At 42.8% G+C, this 19,962-nt stretch overlaps 1 protein-coding gene across 2 annotated transcripts in view; it reads right to left on the bottom strand.

Annotated features, from left to right (window-relative positions):
* smg7 (SMG7 nonsense mediated mRNA decay factor) overlaps window positions 1–18,787 on the bottom strand; it is a 38,036-nt gene extending 19,249 nt beyond the window's left edge. For both annotated transcript variants that reach the window (XM_008275685.1, XM_008275686.1), the window contains exons 1-9: window positions 18,681–18,787; window positions 16,566–16,597; window positions 6,776–6,893; window positions 6,378–6,510; window positions 5,259–5,430; window positions 2,775–2,846; window positions 1,778–1,928; window positions 930–1,065; window positions 156–318 (exon numbers count right to left, since the gene is read on the bottom strand). In XM_008275685.1, the coding sequence (XP_008273907.1) occupies window positions 156–318; window positions 930–1,065; window positions 1,778–1,928; window positions 2,775–2,846; window positions 5,259–5,430; window positions 6,378–6,510; window positions 6,776–6,893; window positions 16,566–16,597; window positions 18,681–18,706 (1,003 nt within the window). In that variant the 5' untranslated portion in view covers window positions 18,707–18,787. The remainder of the gene's footprint in view (window positions 1–155; window positions 319–929; window positions 1,066–1,777; window positions 1,929–2,774; window positions 2,847–5,258; window positions 5,431–6,377; window positions 6,511–6,775; window positions 6,894–16,565; window positions 16,598–18,680) is intronic.
* Between the last annotated feature and the right edge of the window lie 1,175 nt (window positions 18,788–19,962).

Raw genomic sequence — 19,962 nt, 5'->3', positions numbered from 1 at the left:
TGCACTTAAACAATTAAATAAACAGCCCTGCTTTCACTTCCAAGTTGTGCCACCATGTCTGGATGACAAGTGTCAGCTCAACAAATAAACAACAGCTGTTGTGTATTCATGGCTCCTTTGAGTGTAAGTGTTAACAGTGCGTTGATGGTTCTTACTGAAGAGGCCGAGCAACTGGAACCAGCTGATCTGCTGCTCGCTGCTGTAGCTCTGCTCGCTGCCATCGGCCGTCAGGTCTCTGAGGTGGTGGAGCTCAAACAGGTTGATGACGGTGATGTGGACCAGCTGCTGAGAGCTGAAGGCTTTCTGCAGAATCAGCCGCTGCACACACAAACACACACAATATGACGAATGAACCTTGTCATTACCTTGTGAGGCTGCTCCATTCTCACGAGATTCAAAGAGAATCCATCAGCGGCTTTCCACTGCAGGAACTAAGGGCAGGCAGGAGGTAGTGTCAGTGTTTACATGAATGGCTAAGCCATTTAAGTCCTTTTTTCCCCTCCCATTGCGGTGTACGATCGGACAGCTTCAATTGCAATATTACCTCTGAGTGCTATCTGCCAAAACCTGATACAATTTTTCAACAAAACATACACTTCAAGTATTGCAGATTAGCTGTAGTACCTGGCACCTTACTTTTTAAATCAACCATAAAAGGCAAGCAGTCCTGTGTTCTCAAGCAGAGAGGATTGTGGAGGTTTAGCTGGAAAAGGGGCACGGTGATAAAGTCTTCTGTAATGCTTACTGACCTCCAGACAGCATTAATTCAAGCGTGTGACAGCAGACATAAACAAAGGATTGAGTTTAGGTTCCCGCTGATAACAGTCAGTTAAAGACTGTCTGGGTCTGGATCATTTCCACATCATGGTGCATTTATTAAAAAAACACAGATAGAATGCTGAACTGTGGAAATGATCTTTTGGTTTTACCTGAAACTGCTCCTCCAGTTTCTCCCTCAGAGCATCCAGCTTATCCAGACTCTTACTCAGGTAGACGTGACCATGAAACTTGATGAAGGCCTTAATGAAATCAGATACGCTCCACTTGGTTTTCACCTCATCACGACTGCAGAAACACAGAGGAAGGGCAATGAAAATGAGAAAACATCAGTCACAATGCTTTCGTATTTAAAGAGGGTCTTCGATTCCTCTCAGACGGACACAACGCTTCAGTAGTTGGTTGTCAAAGAAAGTAAAGTAATTGTTAAAAATCCTTGCAACTCAAATTGAAGTCTTTTCTTTGGCTTTAACTCTGTCAACCAAGAAAACTCATCAGCGGGTTTGAAAGGCATGTTTTCTTTATAAAAAATAAAAAAAATCACTCAAATCTGACCATTTATCAACAAAAACAGAAAGAAGCTTTCAATTTTCAACTGACAGTCCTTGAAATATAAATCTGTCAAGAAAATTAACCAAATCTATGCTTAAAATTGTGAAAATCAGAATCACTTTATTTATTAATTTACTAAAAAATAAACTGTTCGCACCAAATGCTTTCAGATGAATAGTTAAATATCAATAAAATTTTCTGTTTTGCTAACACCTGTGGGCTCTTGGAAAAATGTGGACATGGGGATTCCTGATTTGTTTAATTTCTGTAAGGTAACTAATCAATCAAGTTTTGTTTTAATTTATGGTATTATAACTTTGTCATCCTGTACAGTAGACTTCTGAAGAAGATTTCTGAGTTATTTCTCCCTCTTCATGGTTGGGCTGTTTCCATAGAAGTGCAGGACTTTATTTTGCAGTGGACGGTGTGTTATGTGGCGTGCTGTTACCTTTCCAGAGCCTTAGAAAGCGCCTTCTGCAGGTTGGTGGAAGCTGCTGGGAAGGGGAACTTGACTGCAATGCTGCGGCAGTAGTAGAAGATGGTGGTGAGGTGGTCTCCTTTAGAGGAGGCCAGGATGGCCAACTGGTTGTACGGCTGACCTGCAGGAGGCAAGAGACATTCAGAGCAAGAAACTACAAATATTTGCTGATGAAAATCTAATGTAATCTGATTAGGCCTATATGTTATGTAGAATGGAAGGTAAGGAAGGAGACAGTGTTCATGCTAGCCGAGAACTAAAGATGGCAGCTGTTGTTTCCTTGTGCTGCTGTTTCTCACTGATTATCATCATTATTGGCACAGTGTATTTCCTCAAATTGTGACCTTCAACTGAAGAAAATAACAGAACACAGAATTGATAATGTTACAGGTTATTTACTGTAGAAGTTAATTTCCTTAGATTTTGTTGGTCCAATCATCAAAGAGAAAATTTAAATGTCATTATATTTTGCTGTTTAATTAATGATTCATTAACTTGGCATTTACTTTATGTATTCTTCAAATTCCTGCTCTGCTCGAGAGTATATACCAGCAAACATCAAGTGTAAGTGGCTAAAAATGGCTGCATGTGGAAAAGCATCCACTATATTTTATTAATTTAATGAATAATTAGTTACTGATAGTTACTGCTTAAAAATTTCATTCTTATCCCAAAGCAATTGAGAACAGCCACAAAACAGAAATTGTTTTTGAGTCCAGAGGTCCTACTTTAATCATTGTCCTATAATCCGTCCTGGACCTAAAAAAGACTACAAATATTCATGGAAGGTTGAATTTTTTAGTTTTTTTAAAGTTTTGACAGCACTCAAAATATTCAGTCCACTAAGACACTAAGATGGCTTAACACACAGTCTGGACAGAGAAGGGAAACTACAAATCAACAAACTTCAAATGCATATTGATCAAAAACCAACACCTGAAAGACAAGAAAAATCCCTCAGACTCACCGTTTGATGGAACCAGCTGAGCTGCATGTCGGTAATAAGACTCCGCCTGGCTGGTCTGGTTGCGATAACGTGCTGAAACACAGAAGTGTGTATGAATAAATAAATAAATACACACAACCTTTAGTCCAAACAACACAAGCATACCGGCCTGATAACTAAGTTTCTTGTTAGTAAATCAGTACACACAGTCTGTCTGGTAAAATATCAGTTTCTATATAATCATCAATCAAATTTGAAGACAACTTTTAAAAAGATGTAAACAAATATTTTTTACGCAATCCAATCCAAACTGTTCAGAATATTTTTTTAGTCTTGAACACATCTTTTAAACCAGCCACTGAGTTTTGGGGTTCAGTGAGTTAAAATACTAAGAGAATGTTTTTGGACAAGGTTTAACTTTTCAAATAAATTCAGTTTTGCCTGTTTGATTTTTTTCTTCACAGTAAACTAAACTTTTTAGTTCACTACAGAGAAATTAGACATTAGGAACATTCCCTGTTTCTACAAATGCACACATATAAATACTATACATACATATAATTTAATGCGTTTTTCATGGTCAATCTGGTCAAAGAAAACAACCTGCTGTTATTTATAAGGTACAAGAGTTCATTAACACCGGTATCCCATTTCTGTAAGTTTTATATAAGTAATCCCCAGCTGTGCATTCATCAATATTAACTGATAGAATATCAGTGGATGAATTAACACATTAAAAATTAGGAATTAAATTAAGTTTTTAACATTTTATCTTGAGCACAACAAACTGACATTTCTTTTTAACATTTCACTGACATACACATGTGGACAAAATTGTTGGTACCCCTCGGTTATGAAAGACAAACCTACAATGGTCACAGAAATAACTTGAATCTGACAAAAGTAGTAATAAATAAAAATTCTATGAAAATTAACCAATGAAAATCAGACATTGCTTGTGAACTGTGGTTTAACAGAATTATTTTTATATATTATAAACTCATGAAAACAGGCCTGGACAAAAATGATGTTACCCTTAACTTAATATTTTGTTGCACAACCTTTTGAGGCAACCACTGCTATCAAACGATTTCTGTAACTGTCAATGAGACTTGTGCACCTCTCAGCAGGTGTTCTGGTCCACTCCTCATGAGCAGACTGCTCCAGTTGTCTCAGGTTTGAAGGGTGCCTTCTCGAGATGGCATGTTTCAGCTTCTTCCACAGATGTTCAATAAGATTTTGATTTCAGAATAGACCAATGTTTCCTTCTTAGCCATTCCTGGGTGTTTTTAGCTGTGTGTTTTGGGTCATTATCCTGTTGCAAGACCCATGACCTGCGACTGAGACCAAACTTTCTGACACTGGGCAGCACATTTCTCTCTAGAATACCTTGATAGTTTTGAGATTTCATTGTACCCTGCACAGATTCAAGACACCCTGTGCCAGATGCAGCAAAGCAGCCCCAGAACATAACAGAGCCTCCTCCATGTTTCACAATAGGGACAGTGTTCTTTTCTTGATATGCTTCATTTTTGCATCTGTGAACATAGAGCTGATGTGCCTTGCCAAAAAGTTCCAGTTTTGTATCGTCTGTAGGACATTTTCCCAGAAGCTTTGTGGCTTGTCAACATGCAGTTTAGCAAATTCCAGTCTGGCTTTTTTGTGATTTGTTTTCAACAATGGTGTCCTCCTTGGTCGTCTCCCATGAAGTCCACTTTGGCTCAAACAACGACGGATGGTGCGATCTGACACTGATGCACCTTGACCTTGGAGTTCACCTTTAATGTCTTTAGAGGTTGTTCTAGGCTCTTTGGTTACCATTCGTATTGTTGGTCTCTTCTATTTGTCATCAGTTTTCCTCCTGCAGCCACGTTCAGGGAGATTGGCTACAGTCCCATGGATCTTACATTTCTGAATAACATGTGCAGCTGTAGTCACCGGAACATCAAGCTGCTTGGAGATGGTCTTATAGCTTTTACCTTTAACGTGCTTGTCTATAATTTTCTTTCTAATCTCCTGAGACAACTCTCTCCTTCGCTTCCTCTGGCCCATGTTTAGTGTGGTACACACCATGTTACCAAACAGCATAGTGAGTACTTGTAACCCTATAAATAGGCTGACTGACTGATTACAAGTTTGTAGACACCTGTGATGCTAATTTGAGGACACACCTTGATTGAACATGTCTCTATGGTCACATTATTTCCAGTCTTTTCTAGGGGCACAATCATTTTTGTCCAGGCCTGTTTCATGAGTTTATTTTTTTTTTATAATTCTGTTGAAACATGGTTCAAAAGCATTGTCTGATTTTCATTGCTTAGTTTTCATTGAATTTTTATTTATTGTTACTTTTGTCAGATTCAAGTTATTTCTGTGACCGTTGTGGGTTTTTCTTTCATTAACTGAGGGGTACCAACAATTTTGTCCATGTGTGTAGCAAATCATCGATCACCTGAGAAAGTGAACAGGCAGATGAATTGGTGATGACAATAACAGTTTTCTCACCTATGTCTCCGAGATGGACGAGGCAGTGCTGGCAGATGTAGGAGCAGGAGCTGGGCTGCGGGGTGACGATTGCGCTGGTGTTGCTCTGCTTATTGCTGATGATGCCGAGCTGGGACGATTTGACGCGACAGGGAAGGTCCACGTTGAACACAGTGCACAGCTCCTGCAGTAACTGAAACATAGCGGGAGACCAACATCATTATCCCCCAAGACAATGCATCATCTACAGTCAGATTTTGTCCTGGTGTTGTGTTATAATAGGTTAGTATGTTTTGTATATCAGTGTGATGATTTGCTACTCTGACTTAGGTATCATACTAGTTCCTGATGAGTTATTTAATCTATTCACAATTTTGCAATCAATTTTTCACAGAAAAGTTAGTTTGCTGTGACAAAGATACCCGCATTGTGACAGAGGATTTTAGCCTTATTACACACATCCAACGCTTTGTCAGGACTTGTCCGAAGTAGACGTATATTTGGGACTGTCCCCAGAGGTTTTAGTCAGTTGTAGCGACTTTCAAGACCAAGAGTCACTGAGGGACTGAGGTTGGACCTTTTTATCAAATGTGCTACACAAAAGAATCCACTGAGATTTCCATGAATAAATTTAGTCTTTTATTTTTAAAAAAAGACAATCAATTTATGATAACACGCACAAACTCTTAATCAAAGTAATTATAGCAATCAACTAATAATAGCAGTCAACAAAAATACTCCAATCTAGCTCTACCCTTCTCTCTACCTCAGACAATGAAAAGTGAACAGGTGAGCATATGAGCTTAAATCCCCACCCATAGTCATGCGGCCCGCTATCCCTCTATTTAATATGATCACAGAATAATATCATAACAAAAATAAACACCAACAACAATCAATATGCCCCTTAAAAAAATAACAATTCACTCATGGCACCTACACCAGTGTTAAAGGAAAACGACAAGAGAATATAAGCTGAGAATGGAAAAAATTTGACGGCAGATTTTTAAGGGCAAAAGTAGCATCAACTTTCAAGTTTTTTCAAAATCTGGACACACGTTTTAATTTTTTTACAAGCGTCTATGACAATAACCAAACCCCAGACCCAGCTCTTGCTAAACGTATCCTCCTGAAGCCTACCTGTGTGTAGAAGCCACTAGCTGCCTCCAGAAACAGCGATAGGTTGGCCTGGACCTCGCTGCGGTTAGGGTTGGCTCGGTTCTTGGCCTGGCTCTGCAGTGTGGTGATCTGGTTCTTAAAAGCATGGTTCCACCTGCAGGAAAACAGAATGTAACATCAGGACCAAACAACAACTGGGCAGAGCTCAAAAGATGACATAACAGGACTACAACTGTCATCAAAATAAACCCCACAAAGAATCGGACCTTTCACCTAACACTGTAAAACAACTCCAAACATTAGAAAAACTAAAGACTGTACCTTTTCGGTACAGTGTCAACTCAAGTCCAAACCATATCACTACAAATAAAGAAAACATCATATGTGGTGTGTTGCAGAGTCCAGGTAGAGCTGCTTACAGGTCTTGCTCCACCTTCTTGTCCAGAGCGTATTCCAGATCTGTCACCAGCATCTTCTGGTAAAGGTCCTGCAGGGCCTGCCGAGACGTCCACACCTCTGCTGCCCCAAGCTTCGAATCTGAACACAGTTGAGTAAACACGGACAAATCAGTCCAATAAAACCACGTGGATGTGCAATAATGAACTATTGTAATAAGATGTTGAGTTAAAGTCATACTATCACCTATCTTTGATTAGATAGTTCCTGAAAAAGTAAATTATAATGTTGTCAAGTTTAGGTAATGTTCCTGTGCATCCACTTCTGAGAGATTTTAAGTGAAACAAAAAGTTTCATTATTAAGAAACCTCATCGTAAACCACCTGAAAGATCCGTTGCCAGGGATATATTATTTCGTCATTAACACTGTGATGTGAAGTAAGGCTAATTAATCCAAACACCTCATGCTCCAACTTTTTTACTGCTTGATGCAAAAAGAGAACATTTGAGTTTACACAACCAATCTGCAAGACAAGTCTATCAGGCAAAACATCCATCCATCCATTTTCTATACACCGCTTAATCCTCATTGGGGTCGTGGGGGTGCTGGAGCCTATCCCAGCCGACTTAGGGCGAAGGCAGGGGACACCCTGGACAGGTCGCCAGTCTGTCACAGGGCCACACTTAGAGACAGACAACCAAGCACACTCACATTCACACCTACGGACAATTTAGAATCACCAATTAACCTAAACATGTTTTTGGACTGTGTGGGAGGAAGCCGGAGAACCCGGAGAGAACCCACGCTGCACGGGGAGAACATGCAAACTCCACGCAGAAAGATTCCGGTGCCCCCACCGGGACGCGAACCGGCAACCTTCTTGCTGCGAGGCAACAGTGCTACCAACTGCGCCACCTTGCAGCCCCCAGGCAAAACATGATTTACTTTAAAGTTTTTAGTTAAACATTGTTTGGAGGACATGCAGGCTTCAGGTGTACATCAAAAAATGTGTTGTTTTTGTATTTAAAGAAGTCAATATTCTCTGATTGCAGCATCTTAAACATTAATACTCTGTTTTATAAAATGAACATCTTTAGCAGCGCTCCAGACCATTTTGGTCACATTTGCAACCTTTTTTTAATAGTGTGAAGTTGAAATTTCAAGTGGTCACATTGGTGGCATGATGATCATTAAGCTGTATTAGTGTCACTGTTACCGGCGCAGGTAGCTACTGTGGTAACCACAGTGGTGGAAAGTAGTACTTTTTAAACTCGTTCGACTGCTGTATTTATGCGTAAAAAAGCAATCATCTTGTGAAAAATGGAATGCACCTGCATTCTTTGTTTTTCCGCTCATAGAAAAAACGGCATGCAGAAAAAAATCACTCTGTTTCATCTCGGACAAATCTGACATTAGAGCACCCTAGTTCATTATTTTTAAAGTCATTTTTGGTCGCACACCTGTCTAAGCACCGCAGCCACCAAGCAGCATTTACCGCAGCCTGCAATGTGAGGTGTTTAGGGAACATCAATAAATTATAGAGTCTATCAATAAGAAAATGTTCAGCAACTCATATGCTTTTCCTGTGACAATGTGGGAGGTACGACCAAATGAGAAGGTTGGTCGCACCGGTGCTACCAGTGAAAAAGTTAGTCTGGAGCCTTGATCTTTGGGTTGGGGACAAAGCAAGACATTTGTATTGTTGTGTTTTGGGAAACAGTGATTGACATTTTTCACCGTTTACCAATGTTTTGTAGACCAAACAACTAATCGACTAATCCAGAAATAATCTACAGGGCAATCAGCAATGAGAATAATCAGGGTGTCAGCCCTACTGCAGAGATAAAATTAATGTTTGACTTGTAGTTATTTATAACTTGCCAGTGAGGAAAGATCAAAATAATCAAAGGAGATGCTCTCAAAATTATGTCCAACATTTCTGTCTTTCTGTTCGTACTGAGGATCCATTTGAAATCTGATGTGTCAGACAGTCAAACAGATTTTAAAAGGCAAAACAAAAAACAAAAAAAACAACTCCACATCAAAATAAAAACCATCATGGTGTTTAGACTCAGTGGAGTCAACTCCACCAGACAAACTGGCAGGTATCCAGGCATCACGAGAAGCTGCTGCTCTCTTCCAAAAATCAATACGGATGGTAAAAACAGGTGAAGCAAGTGGTGAAACAGCAGTCTGTAGGAATACAAACAATACAATGGTCTGTTGTAAAAACTGTTTACTTTGCATTGCAAATTTATGTATGAATTAGCAACCAACGCTTTCCTACCATCTAACGCACAATTTAAGACTGGTTATAATCTCAGACAAACACCACCAGACCTCACCTTTCAAAATGCTTGCTATGTTGACAAAAGTTTCAAATAATTACCATTTTTATTATCAGTTTACATCTTTTCATCTATCAGTAGTTTTGTCAATAAAACCGCCAAACAGATGCTCAGTTTGTGAAATCAAAAAGTAAAAAAACAAGAAGTCTTAACTCAGAGAGGCTGAGAACACTAACTGTCAGTGCTGCTGCTCGGGAAAAAAAAAAAAAAAGTTGATTAAGAGAGAATGCTGAAAATGTTTCTGCTGATCAGCATATCAATTAAAGTCACACAGCTCTAAAGTTGATTGCAAAACGAAATGTTATGTCTATAACTTCTGTTCCCCGAAGGAGAGGAACGAGGTACAACACATATAGTATGGGATATCATGCCCCGCGTGACCTTACTGAAGACACCTCTATTCATGCCTTTACGGCAGATGATCTGTGATGACATACGTGAGGCCCTGCCTACAAATATAAATACCTGTCATCACAGTCATCCCTCAGTTCGATAGCTGCTCTTCACCGAGCCCAGCTGTGCTGTGGGGCAACCAAGTGTTGTACCTCGTTCCTCTCCTTCAGGGAACAGAAGTTATAGACATAACATTTCAGTACAACACATATAGTATGGGACATGTATACACGCCTGCAGAGCAGCTACCGAACCGAAGTCGAGTCTGCAGCACTCTAGTGCATGGTAGACCCAGCAGAAAGGACAGACTGAGCCACCGAAGGGGCAGTCACAGCCAAACAATAAAACCACGAAAAAATGTGTGGAGATGACCAGCTAGCTGCAGCACAAACATCACTTATGGGCACTCCTCTAAATAGGGCCAATGATGTTGCCATGCCCCTGGCAGAATGTGCCCTCACACTATGGGGCAAAGGGAGGCTTCTGCTGCCGTAGGCCAGGGAACTCGCTTCCACAATCCAGTGAGAAAGCTGCTGTTTGGACAGGGCCTTACCTCTGGCTGGATTAGCAAAACAGACAAATAATTGGTCACATGAACGCACACTCTTGAATGCGGTCAATATAGGTGCGTAGAGCATGTACAGGGCACAATGAATGCAACCTCCTCTGCTCCTCGGATGCAAAAGGAGGGGGGCAAAAGCTCAAGAGTTCGAAGGCCATAGAGCTGTAAACTGATGAGATGACCTTTGGTAAATACGCCACATTTGGGCGTAATGTGACCTTGGAGTCATCACAGGAGAACTGGGTACAAGAGGGATGCACCGACAAGGCATGAAGGTCACCTACTCGCTTTGCAGAGCATAAAGCGAGAAGTAAAGCAGTCTTGTATGAAAGAAATTTCATATCGACAGACTTAATAGGTTCAAATGGAGGACCACAAAAGGCCTCAAGTACCAGTAACAGATGCCATGAAGGGACGCTGGATCTAACCGCGGGCCTCAGCCGGCGGACCCTTTTTAAGAAGCGCATGGCAAGAGGATGAGCGCCTGGTGTCATACCATCAAAACCAAAGTGGCAGGCAGATATAGCTGCCAAATAAACTTTTATTGTGGAGAAGGAGCGACCCTTATCCAGCAGCTCTTGAAGAAATGTCAAAATATCCACAAATAAGCACTGAAATGAGAGAACATTACGGTTCTGGCACCACTGCTCAAATGCCCGCCATTTATATGCATACAGGCCTCTAATGGATGAGGACCGTGCACTCTGAATTGTTGCCACCACTTCAGGGGGCAGGTCCTTTGCTAATAAATTGGACCTTTCAACAGATCAGCATGCAGCCGCCACAGTTATGGGCGTGAGTTAATCACCTCTCCTCTCGCTTGAGAGAAGAGATCCCTGCAGAAAGGGAGCTGCCAGGGCCTCGCTGCCAGCAGACTGATAATTTCTGTGTACCATGACTTCGCTGGCCACCGAGGGGCCACCAGGATCACGGACAGGCCCTGCTGACGCACCCTCTCCAGAGCAGGCAGTATCAATTCCACTGGGTGAAATGCATTCAGGAGCATGTTGGGCCATGGGTGAGCTAGTGCATCCATGCCCAGTGGTGCGCTCTGGTCTGTTATGGAAAAGAAAAGAGGGCAGTGCAGGTTCACTTTGGATGCAAAAAGATCCACTTCTGCCTTGCCAAACCATTCCCATATCTGAGCCTCCACCTGTGGGTGTAATCTCCATTCTCTCACCATAGGTCCCACTCTGTGGAGAAGATCTGCACCCTGGTTCAAGTGACCGGGAACATGGGTGGCTCTGACAGACAGGAAATGAACACTGCATCACTGCAACAGAGAGTGAGACGGTTTTAACAGGGAAAGTGAACAGGTTCTTCCCTACCTGTTTATATAAGAAACCACAATAGTGTTGTCTGTTCTAATCAGAACATGCTGGCCTGTCAGATCTCGACAAAAATGCTGCAGAGCTAAGAAAACCGCTAGGAGCTCCAGGTGGTTGATGTGAAGTCTGCACTGAGCTGATGACCAGACCCCTCTCACCATCGCACCGTCGCACAGAGCCCCCCAACCCTTCAGAGAGGCATCTGTGGACACCACCTTGCGAAAAGTCAGGCCGGGCTCCCTCCACGGGCAGAAAGCTAGCAAGCAGGACGGTGTTATCGTCAGCCTCCTCTGGAGGTGACGTGACAGACACAGCCGGTGAGAGCGAGTCCAGCACTGAAACGCTCACATCTTCAACAGCCTGAGTGGCACTACAGCGATCACACACGCGATCATGCCAGTCAACTGTAAAATCATCTGAAGACGCAGTCTGCGTCCGGACTGAAACTGAACGAGGCAGCGGTAAAACGTGGCCACCATGTGCTCTGACAGACGTGCTCGGCTGGTAACGGAGCATATTTCCAGTCCGAGAAAAGAAAACTGCTGGCTCGGGGTTAGCGAACATTTCTGGAAATTCACCGAAAATCCCAGCGTTTGAACGTGTGACAGAACTAGCGACAGCTGTGTCTTTGCCTGTTCTCTGGAGCTGGCTACCAGAGCCCAGTAGTCCAGGTATGCAAAGATGCAAACGCCTTTCTCCCAGAGAGGAGATAATGCCGCTTCGACACATTTGCTGAAGGTACGGGGGGCAAGTGACAGACCGAACGGCAGTACTAGCTATTTGTAGCTTGTGCCTTTGAATGCAAACCTTAGAAACTGCCTGTGATCGGGGTGTATCTCTACATGAAAGTAAGCGTCTGTTAAATCTATGGTTGTAAACCAATCCCCTGGACCGACCGCAGTCAGAAGTTGTCGGAGCATTAACATCCTGAACTTGTAAGTTCGGAGATATCTGTTTCACACTCTCAAGTCCAAAATAGAATGAAGTCCACCTCCTTTCTTCGGAACAACGAAATAACGGCTGTACCAACCTTTGTTCGCCTCCGAAGCAGGGACCACTCGTGTCGCTCTCTTGTATAGGAGACTGTGTATTTTCTCCCTCAGTACCACTGCGGCCTCATCCGCTACTACGGTGTTTACCACTGAGATGAAACAAGGAGGCCTGAAACGAAACTGCAGACGGTAACCCATGGCAATAGTACGCGTTACCCATGGAGAGAGTGCGCATGCGCGCCATTGAGGGAACTGTGCTGCCAGTTGACTGACGTGGATCACTGTAGGTGGAGGGCTGTCGCCCTCTCGTGTGCCGGCAGGGAACGGCGTCCCCTGACTGCACTTTTTTATCTGCTCTGCTTTTTTTTTGAAAAGACAGAGAATTCTTTATTTTATGCAACCCTTGAACATTAAAGTTTTTGCAAAGAACAGATGGGGCACTGAAAGAACAGCAAACATTGTGAACATTTGTCATGGTCACCTGAGAAACATTCAAAGCACCCAAACTGGGTGCTCCCTGAGACAACACAAGTGCATTTGTGTGTATGGGGGAAGTGTACTTGAGAGACTGTGTTACGGGAGTGCAGCGCTGTTTGGGACTGAACCCTTGAACAGAACAAGGAAGGCGCCTCTTGGGCGGCAACACATGAGGGGCAGCAGTGTCTCCCTGCTGCTGGAGCCCCTCTCTTCTCAGTCCCCGGGCTACGATGACTGATTGTTCTTCCTCCTCGGCGCCAGGTTTCACTGGAGGCCTGGAGGTGGGCCCTTACTTCAAGCAGACTGGCGTGGAGGTTGCGCGGGCAGCTGCAGCTTCACTGGCCGGGAGCCTTGGCTTGTGGGTGGCGCTGCCTTCTTGGGAGGGGGTTGTAGAGCTACAGTGTGCGAGAGCTGGAGGAGGATTTGGGCTTCGCATCACACCTGGGGATGATGCTGTGCAGAGCCTCGGTCTGTATCTTCCTCAGCTCAAATTTCGCCTGGATGGCGTCCAGCGATTGACCAAACTGGCCCGCACTGGCGACTAGTTCATCCAGATACATGGCTCTGTCTCTATCCAGGACATCAGACAGTGTCAGCCACAGGTGTCTCTGTGCCACAACAGTGGAAGCCATCCCTCTGCCGGGGGAGAGTGCTGCACCGCTGCAAATGTAGTCTGTGGCGACTCTGACTTCGTCAAGGAGAGGTGCCAGCGGGCTGTCCGGGGGCATCAGAGACCCCAGCTCTGACAAACACAAGGCCTGGTATGTTTGCAGCAGGGGAACAGAGCTCAGTGCACGGGCTGTGCCCGCCTGAGCTCGGTAAATTTTCTCCAGTTGTGAAGCAGAGAACCTGCAGTGCTTGGACGGGAGAGTTGCGGGCCGCCCACACCATGGTTGTGGGACAGAGCCAGATAAGCAGCCAGGGACGGCTCCATAGGCGGTGGATTAATCAGGCCAGCTTTTTCAGCGCAGTCCAAGTCCAAATACTGTCCATAGCCGGGCACGGTGACGCGAGTAGACAGTGGTTTGCTCCATGTCGAGGTCAATTCCGAGACAAAGTCTGGGTTCATGGGCAGGCTGTTTTTAAACGTCGCTGGCTCGGGAGGAAGAACCGTGATGGTTTTTGAGTCGGTGGAGGGGACGGCCACTCCACCTCCAGTTTCTCCACTCCTCTGTGAAACAGGGAGAAGAAGGAATTATCGTCGCAGCTAGTCGGCACAGCAGCGGCAGCAACCTGACCTGATGACAGACCCTCGTCCTCCAATAAACCATGAATGTCCAAGCCAATGTCCAGCACGTCATTGTCATCATGGTGGGCTGCCAGACTGAATGGTTGACCAGCCCGCTTGGAGGGTTCCGGCTCGAGCTCGGCTAACCCGTCAACATACTCCATATGGTCTGCCCAGCTAGCAGCGGGGACTTCGACCGGGACCCTCTCGTCGTCGGACTCAGACAAAGCCGGGTCTCTCGGCTGGGAGAGGAGAGGGTCGTGCCATGCGGCCGTGGAGCCCAGCACCTTTTCCAGAAGCATGACCCATCTCTCAAGGGTTGAACGCCGAAGCTGGCGACAGAACTCGCACGCCTCAGGGTCCGCCAACGCTCTCCTGGCGTGGACAATACCCAGACAGACAGGACAGGCTTCGTGCTGGTCTGTGTCGTGCAGGGAGAAGCCGCACCCCTGAGGACAGGGGCGAACTGAAGACTTCTTCCTCGACTTAGGCTTGGTGCTCATATCGAGACACGAAGCACACAAAGCAAGACAACTCGAAATCAGTGCTCCGTGAGCAGTCACACTCACTACAGTAGTAGCGGTGGCTAACACCAACAAAAGCAGTTAAACCAATTTCAAGCTGGCAGTAGCCTTAGAAAACAAAGCTAACTAGCGGTAGCTAGCTAGCCCGAGAGGTGTTCTTAGCGAGGTGAAGAGCGTAAGAACTGAGGGATGACTGTGATGACAGGTATTTATATGTGTAGGCAGGGCCTCACACATGTCATCACAGATCAACTGCCGTAAAGGCGTAAATAGAGGTGTCTTCAGTAAGGTCACGCGGGGCGTGATATCCCATACTATACGTGTTGTACCAAGTGAATCGACTGAAAGGTAACTGCATATACAAAGACAGAAAAAGTTTGTTTTTTAACTGCATAGACTGCATCACTGACCTGTGCACTGAATGACCAAAGATGGCAGAAAGAGAGAACTCATGCTCCCGAAGAGCTTTCCCGCCAAACCCCAAAACCAGGCTTGAGAGGCATGTTTTCTTTAATAACACTGCCATAATAACAAGATTTATCAGCCAAAAACTCAAAAAATAGAATGAACATCATTATTCAAGTTCCTTTTCACAGGCCACCAATCCGATATACATTTAAATCTTTTGAACCTCAATTCAGAACCACTTCATATCACACACCTATTTATATTTCATCCTAGCAATGCTGCTCTCTGTTCCACTGCATTATCATCCACCTGCCTCAAGTATATAGAGTGTCAGTAAATCCATATTTGAAGTTAATAACTGTACTTGATGTTAAATGTCCTGTGGCTGTAAATGGGAGTCAAACACTCGCGTTCCTTCTTTAACCTGTTGTGTTTTATGCAAGTAGTTTAAAAATGCAAGAAGACACCAAATTATTTGCATGTTTACACATGCTCGGACAATAAAACTGATACTGCTCTTATTGTGATGTTCAACTTGCCAACAATCATTAATGCATCATGTTTGCCGTTCTGTTTCATCAGCATAGCTTTGTTCTACATGTCTCATTTAAAGACACTCTAAAAATAAAATATCTGCACCAGATGCTGTAAAAAATAAAATTCAAAGATTTTTTGACTGAACTGCAGGCAGTGTACCTACAGGACAGAGGAGACATCAGCAGAAACAGAAGAAAATGAAATGTACTTCATCAATAAAATAAATGCATCATGGCTCCAAAACAGTGAACACAGAAGCAAGATGTCAACAAGATGTAGCTTTTTGCTTTGAATGGCATTTGCACCTGACTTTTCACTCATCATACAGAGCTTGGTGATGCTGATTTAAATAATCAAACACATTGGTTGTGTTGCTTCATGTCTTGACAACAATTGCAAGACACTGCTGACAGAGTACCTGTCTTTAGTCAACAACATTCTTTCTGTGGCGGAAATCTTTCTATACTGCTCTTTTTACAACTAATTCTTTCTGTTCCTCACTCATGTTGCTGTGCACATGTGGAGCCTGCATGTCAACAATCTCCATGTCTTCTAAAGAAACTTTTTTTTCTTCAAAACTCAGTGTATCCAAGAACCATTAAATACAAAAGTAAATAAAATGTTGCACAGAGTCTTCTTGCAGATCAGACATGAAAAATAAGAACTGTGCAAGTTTTCTTTTCATATCAAGCAGCAAAAGAAAAACAAAAAACATTAGATCATGATGCATGTGAGAGTACTGCACACATGGCAATGTCAATGCTGAAACAATAGATTCTGCAGTGCTAATCAGGAAGGTCTTCATTTGTTCAACTCTAATGCTTAGCTCTGTGACTCAACTGCAAAGTAACACGAGAAACAAACTGTACTTCTTTCACGCACAGGCCTCAATTTGAGACACAACATTTGCCTGCATGAGAAAAGCAAAGCAGCCCAGTATGATTGCAGTGTGCAGATACAGATTGTATCCGTTCATTCACTGAGGAAAAGGCTTGAAGGGATGGAGCAAACCTACCTGTCATGTCCGCCTTCAGGGCCTCTGCCTGTCTGCTCGGATGTAAACAGAGAAGAGGAGGTTAGACAGGACCACCAGAGACACTCAAACACAGCAGTAGTGGCATCAGGCCTCGAAAGTTTGATGAAAAATACCTCTTGATCGTTTATATCATTCCAATCATGTGTTAAAGTTCTCAAAGTTAATATGATTTAGATTATCAAAAATGTTGGGGCATTATTGTTGTCGAGTATTTCAGAGATTTTTCCATTTAACAGTCTCAAGCACATTTAGCAACAGTGACATTATTGCGTGTATGAATGCTTTCTCACAATAACATTGATACCATCACTAACAAAATATGGCAACAGGTAGCAGAATAACAATGAATATGCATTTTATTATTAGTTGCTGTAATTAGACAAGTTATCATTAGGCTATGAACAGATGTTTCTGTCATATTTGACAGCAACACAGTCAGCAGATTTGATCAGAACTCAGAAGTATTTCACATTATCGAATTTCCCTTCTGGGATAAATAAAGTATTTTTCATTTCATTTCATTTTTCATTTGTTTGCTTCTCTCCTGTTCTCTGTGCTCACACATACTGAATTTCAATACGGCTGAATCCCCAATAAAGCTGTTCTCATTCACGTCTTCCTCTTTGTATGTCCTTTAAGACTATGTGTTATCCAAACTGCTGCTCTGCACTGCACAAAAAAAACTCACAAACACAAAGACATCAGCTGAGCTGCGCAAACGGCTATATTTTCATAGCATTTCAAATTGCCACCAAAGTGAAATAGCAGTTAGACAATAAGGAAATAACGAGTTGCTTGAGCTGCTTCATGCTGTGAAAACATCCACCTTGTCCATGTTGTTTTTGTTTAATACACAGAATAAACTTTTTCACTTTTTTAAGGAGTTTAACTTAAATAAGCCCTCTTATATACTTGTTTTCATCATGTCAAAGTTTTCAGTGTAACTGCAGTTTTGCACACAGTTTGTAAAAATGAACTAAACTTAAATGGTCATCTTGCTTTTTTGGGGGGAAATTGATTAATTGATTAATCTGTAATAGATTACTCAATAAAAATCATTAATTAGTGGCAGCCCTATTAAAAAGCATTAAAAAAAATATTGATATTGAGTGAAATTAATTATTTCATCGTGACACATTTTTCACATGTATATCCCCAGCCGGCTAAGCATTAAAAGACAGTGGGATGACCTTACTTTACCTACAGGACAGTGTCTCACACTTTCTGTTCACTTCACTCTAATGGAAGTGGTGCAGCTATCAGGTTAAACCTCTAGGTTTAACTCCCAGCCTGTCAACATCCTGAAAAGGCGTCTGAGACACAGCATGGACACTTGACATGCACCAAACATGACCAGTAACACACAGCACTTCCTCATTACTGACAATCCACGGATGACTAACTGAGCTAACAGCTAGCTAGCTACACACCTGGCAGTGATGCTGCTCTCACTCTCCTTCCGCTGTGGCTTCATTTAAACATTTAGCAGCTCGTATCAAATGTCGACAGAGTTGGTACCGGGATCAGACTACTTCCTAGATCCAAAAATCTGGCCAGACAAACAATCAACCTTCGCCACAAACCATGTCCAGCACTGCCAATAAACACCTCCACGCCGAGCTAAACATACTTAGAACTGAGCTGTAATTAAAGCTAAATGGGACTGGTGGTTATTAATGAACCAGCATCACATGTATGGAATATGCAGCAGCTTCGATGCTAGCTTGACATACGCAGAAAGACGAGGCGCTAGCAAGCTAAAGCTAACTAGCAATAACACTGAAGGAAACGCGGGTAAACACTATATTGAACTTAAGCTTCATAACGAACATCAAATCAGACTGTGGCTACTCAGACTTTCACTAAATATTCCTCGTGTTTGGCTCAGTGCGTGTTTACGGTGGAGGCATCGATTGTTTGTTGATATATGGCGCTAGCTAGCGCCAACACATAGGCTAAGGGGGTGGTCCCCACAACTGCTAGCTCCAGCGCTAGCAGCCGAACAAAACAATCCACCTGCTAGATGAAAACGTCCGTTTCGGGACGCACCGTTACCGTCGGAGCCATCGACAGAAGTTACCGCGCCGAGCTTACCGTAGATATTGGGCGCAGAGGTTCATCCTGCCGGATCGCCAGTCTTTCAGACAACGACTGGTCCTGAGGCTAACGCTCCTCCCGGCGCCATATTGTTCCTGTCTGACCCACACAGGGCCTCACTGAAGGGGGAGGAAGGAGAGGAGAGGGGTAGTCATGGAGAGTCATGGAGGGAAAGAAAGGTTCTTCCATGTACATATTAGCAACTGTTTTATTAATTAACCATTAGGTATTCCAATTATTCAAACAAATTAGTTAACCTGGTAGTTTATCCAGCTTTACAAGCGTGTAGGATTCAAGATTGAGATTCAAGAGGTTTGTTGTCATATCCATAGAAAAACAGACAGTTACACTGTACAATGAAATTCTTACTTTGCCGATCTTCCCTAACCAAAATCTACACAATGTATAAAAATTCTGCACTGTGCATTTGTAAAGTCTGGTTTGGATAAAGTGACTATGGCAGTGGTAAAGTGATTACAGCAGTTATTATAAAGTGCATACTTTACACAAGGTAAACAGTTTAGTGCAATATATCTGTGTACAGCGTTCAGTGAAATAGTTAAAGTCTGACCAAAGTGCTGCCTAACACCTAATGCAGCCGCAGTCGTCCAGATCAAATTTCACTGAGTGAACACAAGACTCTTCATGCACTCCCAGCATCTGAGAAACTAAAGATTAGACTAGATTTGAGATTTTCACTACATCTGCACAAAGTAGTAAGACAACCAAAGTGCATTTTAGCATCCAACCAGTGGTGCAAAAGCTGCAGTAAAGATGCAGAGGATTAAATTTTTTCCCCACAATGTCCCCACAACAAGAGGATAATCCTACATATACAAGTCAGAGCTCTGTGGAAAGTGTAAAGCTACCCATTTCAAAGTGTAAAACCAAGCAATTTAAAACTGCTATAGCCGGATTCCCAATAAAACAGTTGTCATTTACATATTTTTCTGTTTCTGTTGCCAGAACAAGTATGAAATAATTACTGAAACGCAGCCCATTAAACCTATTCAGGACTTTCATGTTGCCATACATAAAAGGTCTTTCGGGGTCCAATGGACCTCAAGAAAGAATATGTGCAAAATATTTGTTGGTATTAATTATAGACTTTTCTACTATGTTAAACAGATTTTCTGATAAGCTAACATATTTTTGGTTTCAAATGCATGACAAATGTCCCTGTTTTTATATTTTTTTTTAAAAATCTTCAAAAATGAAAAAATAAATAAATAAATACCTGTCACCTAAACCAAATGGCCTGGGGTCCAAAAGACCCCAA

Source organism: Stegastes partitus, unplaced genomic scaffold (assembly GCF_000690725.1).
Source record: "Stegastes partitus isolate 25-593 unplaced genomic scaffold, Stegastes_partitus-1.0.2 Scaffold57, whole genome shotgun sequence".
NCBI lineage: Eukaryota > Metazoa > Chordata > Actinopteri > Pomacentridae > Stegastes > Stegastes partitus.
The sequence above is the reverse complement of the archived record's forward strand: the minus strand, read 5'-3'. Positions and strand labels throughout refer to the sequence as shown.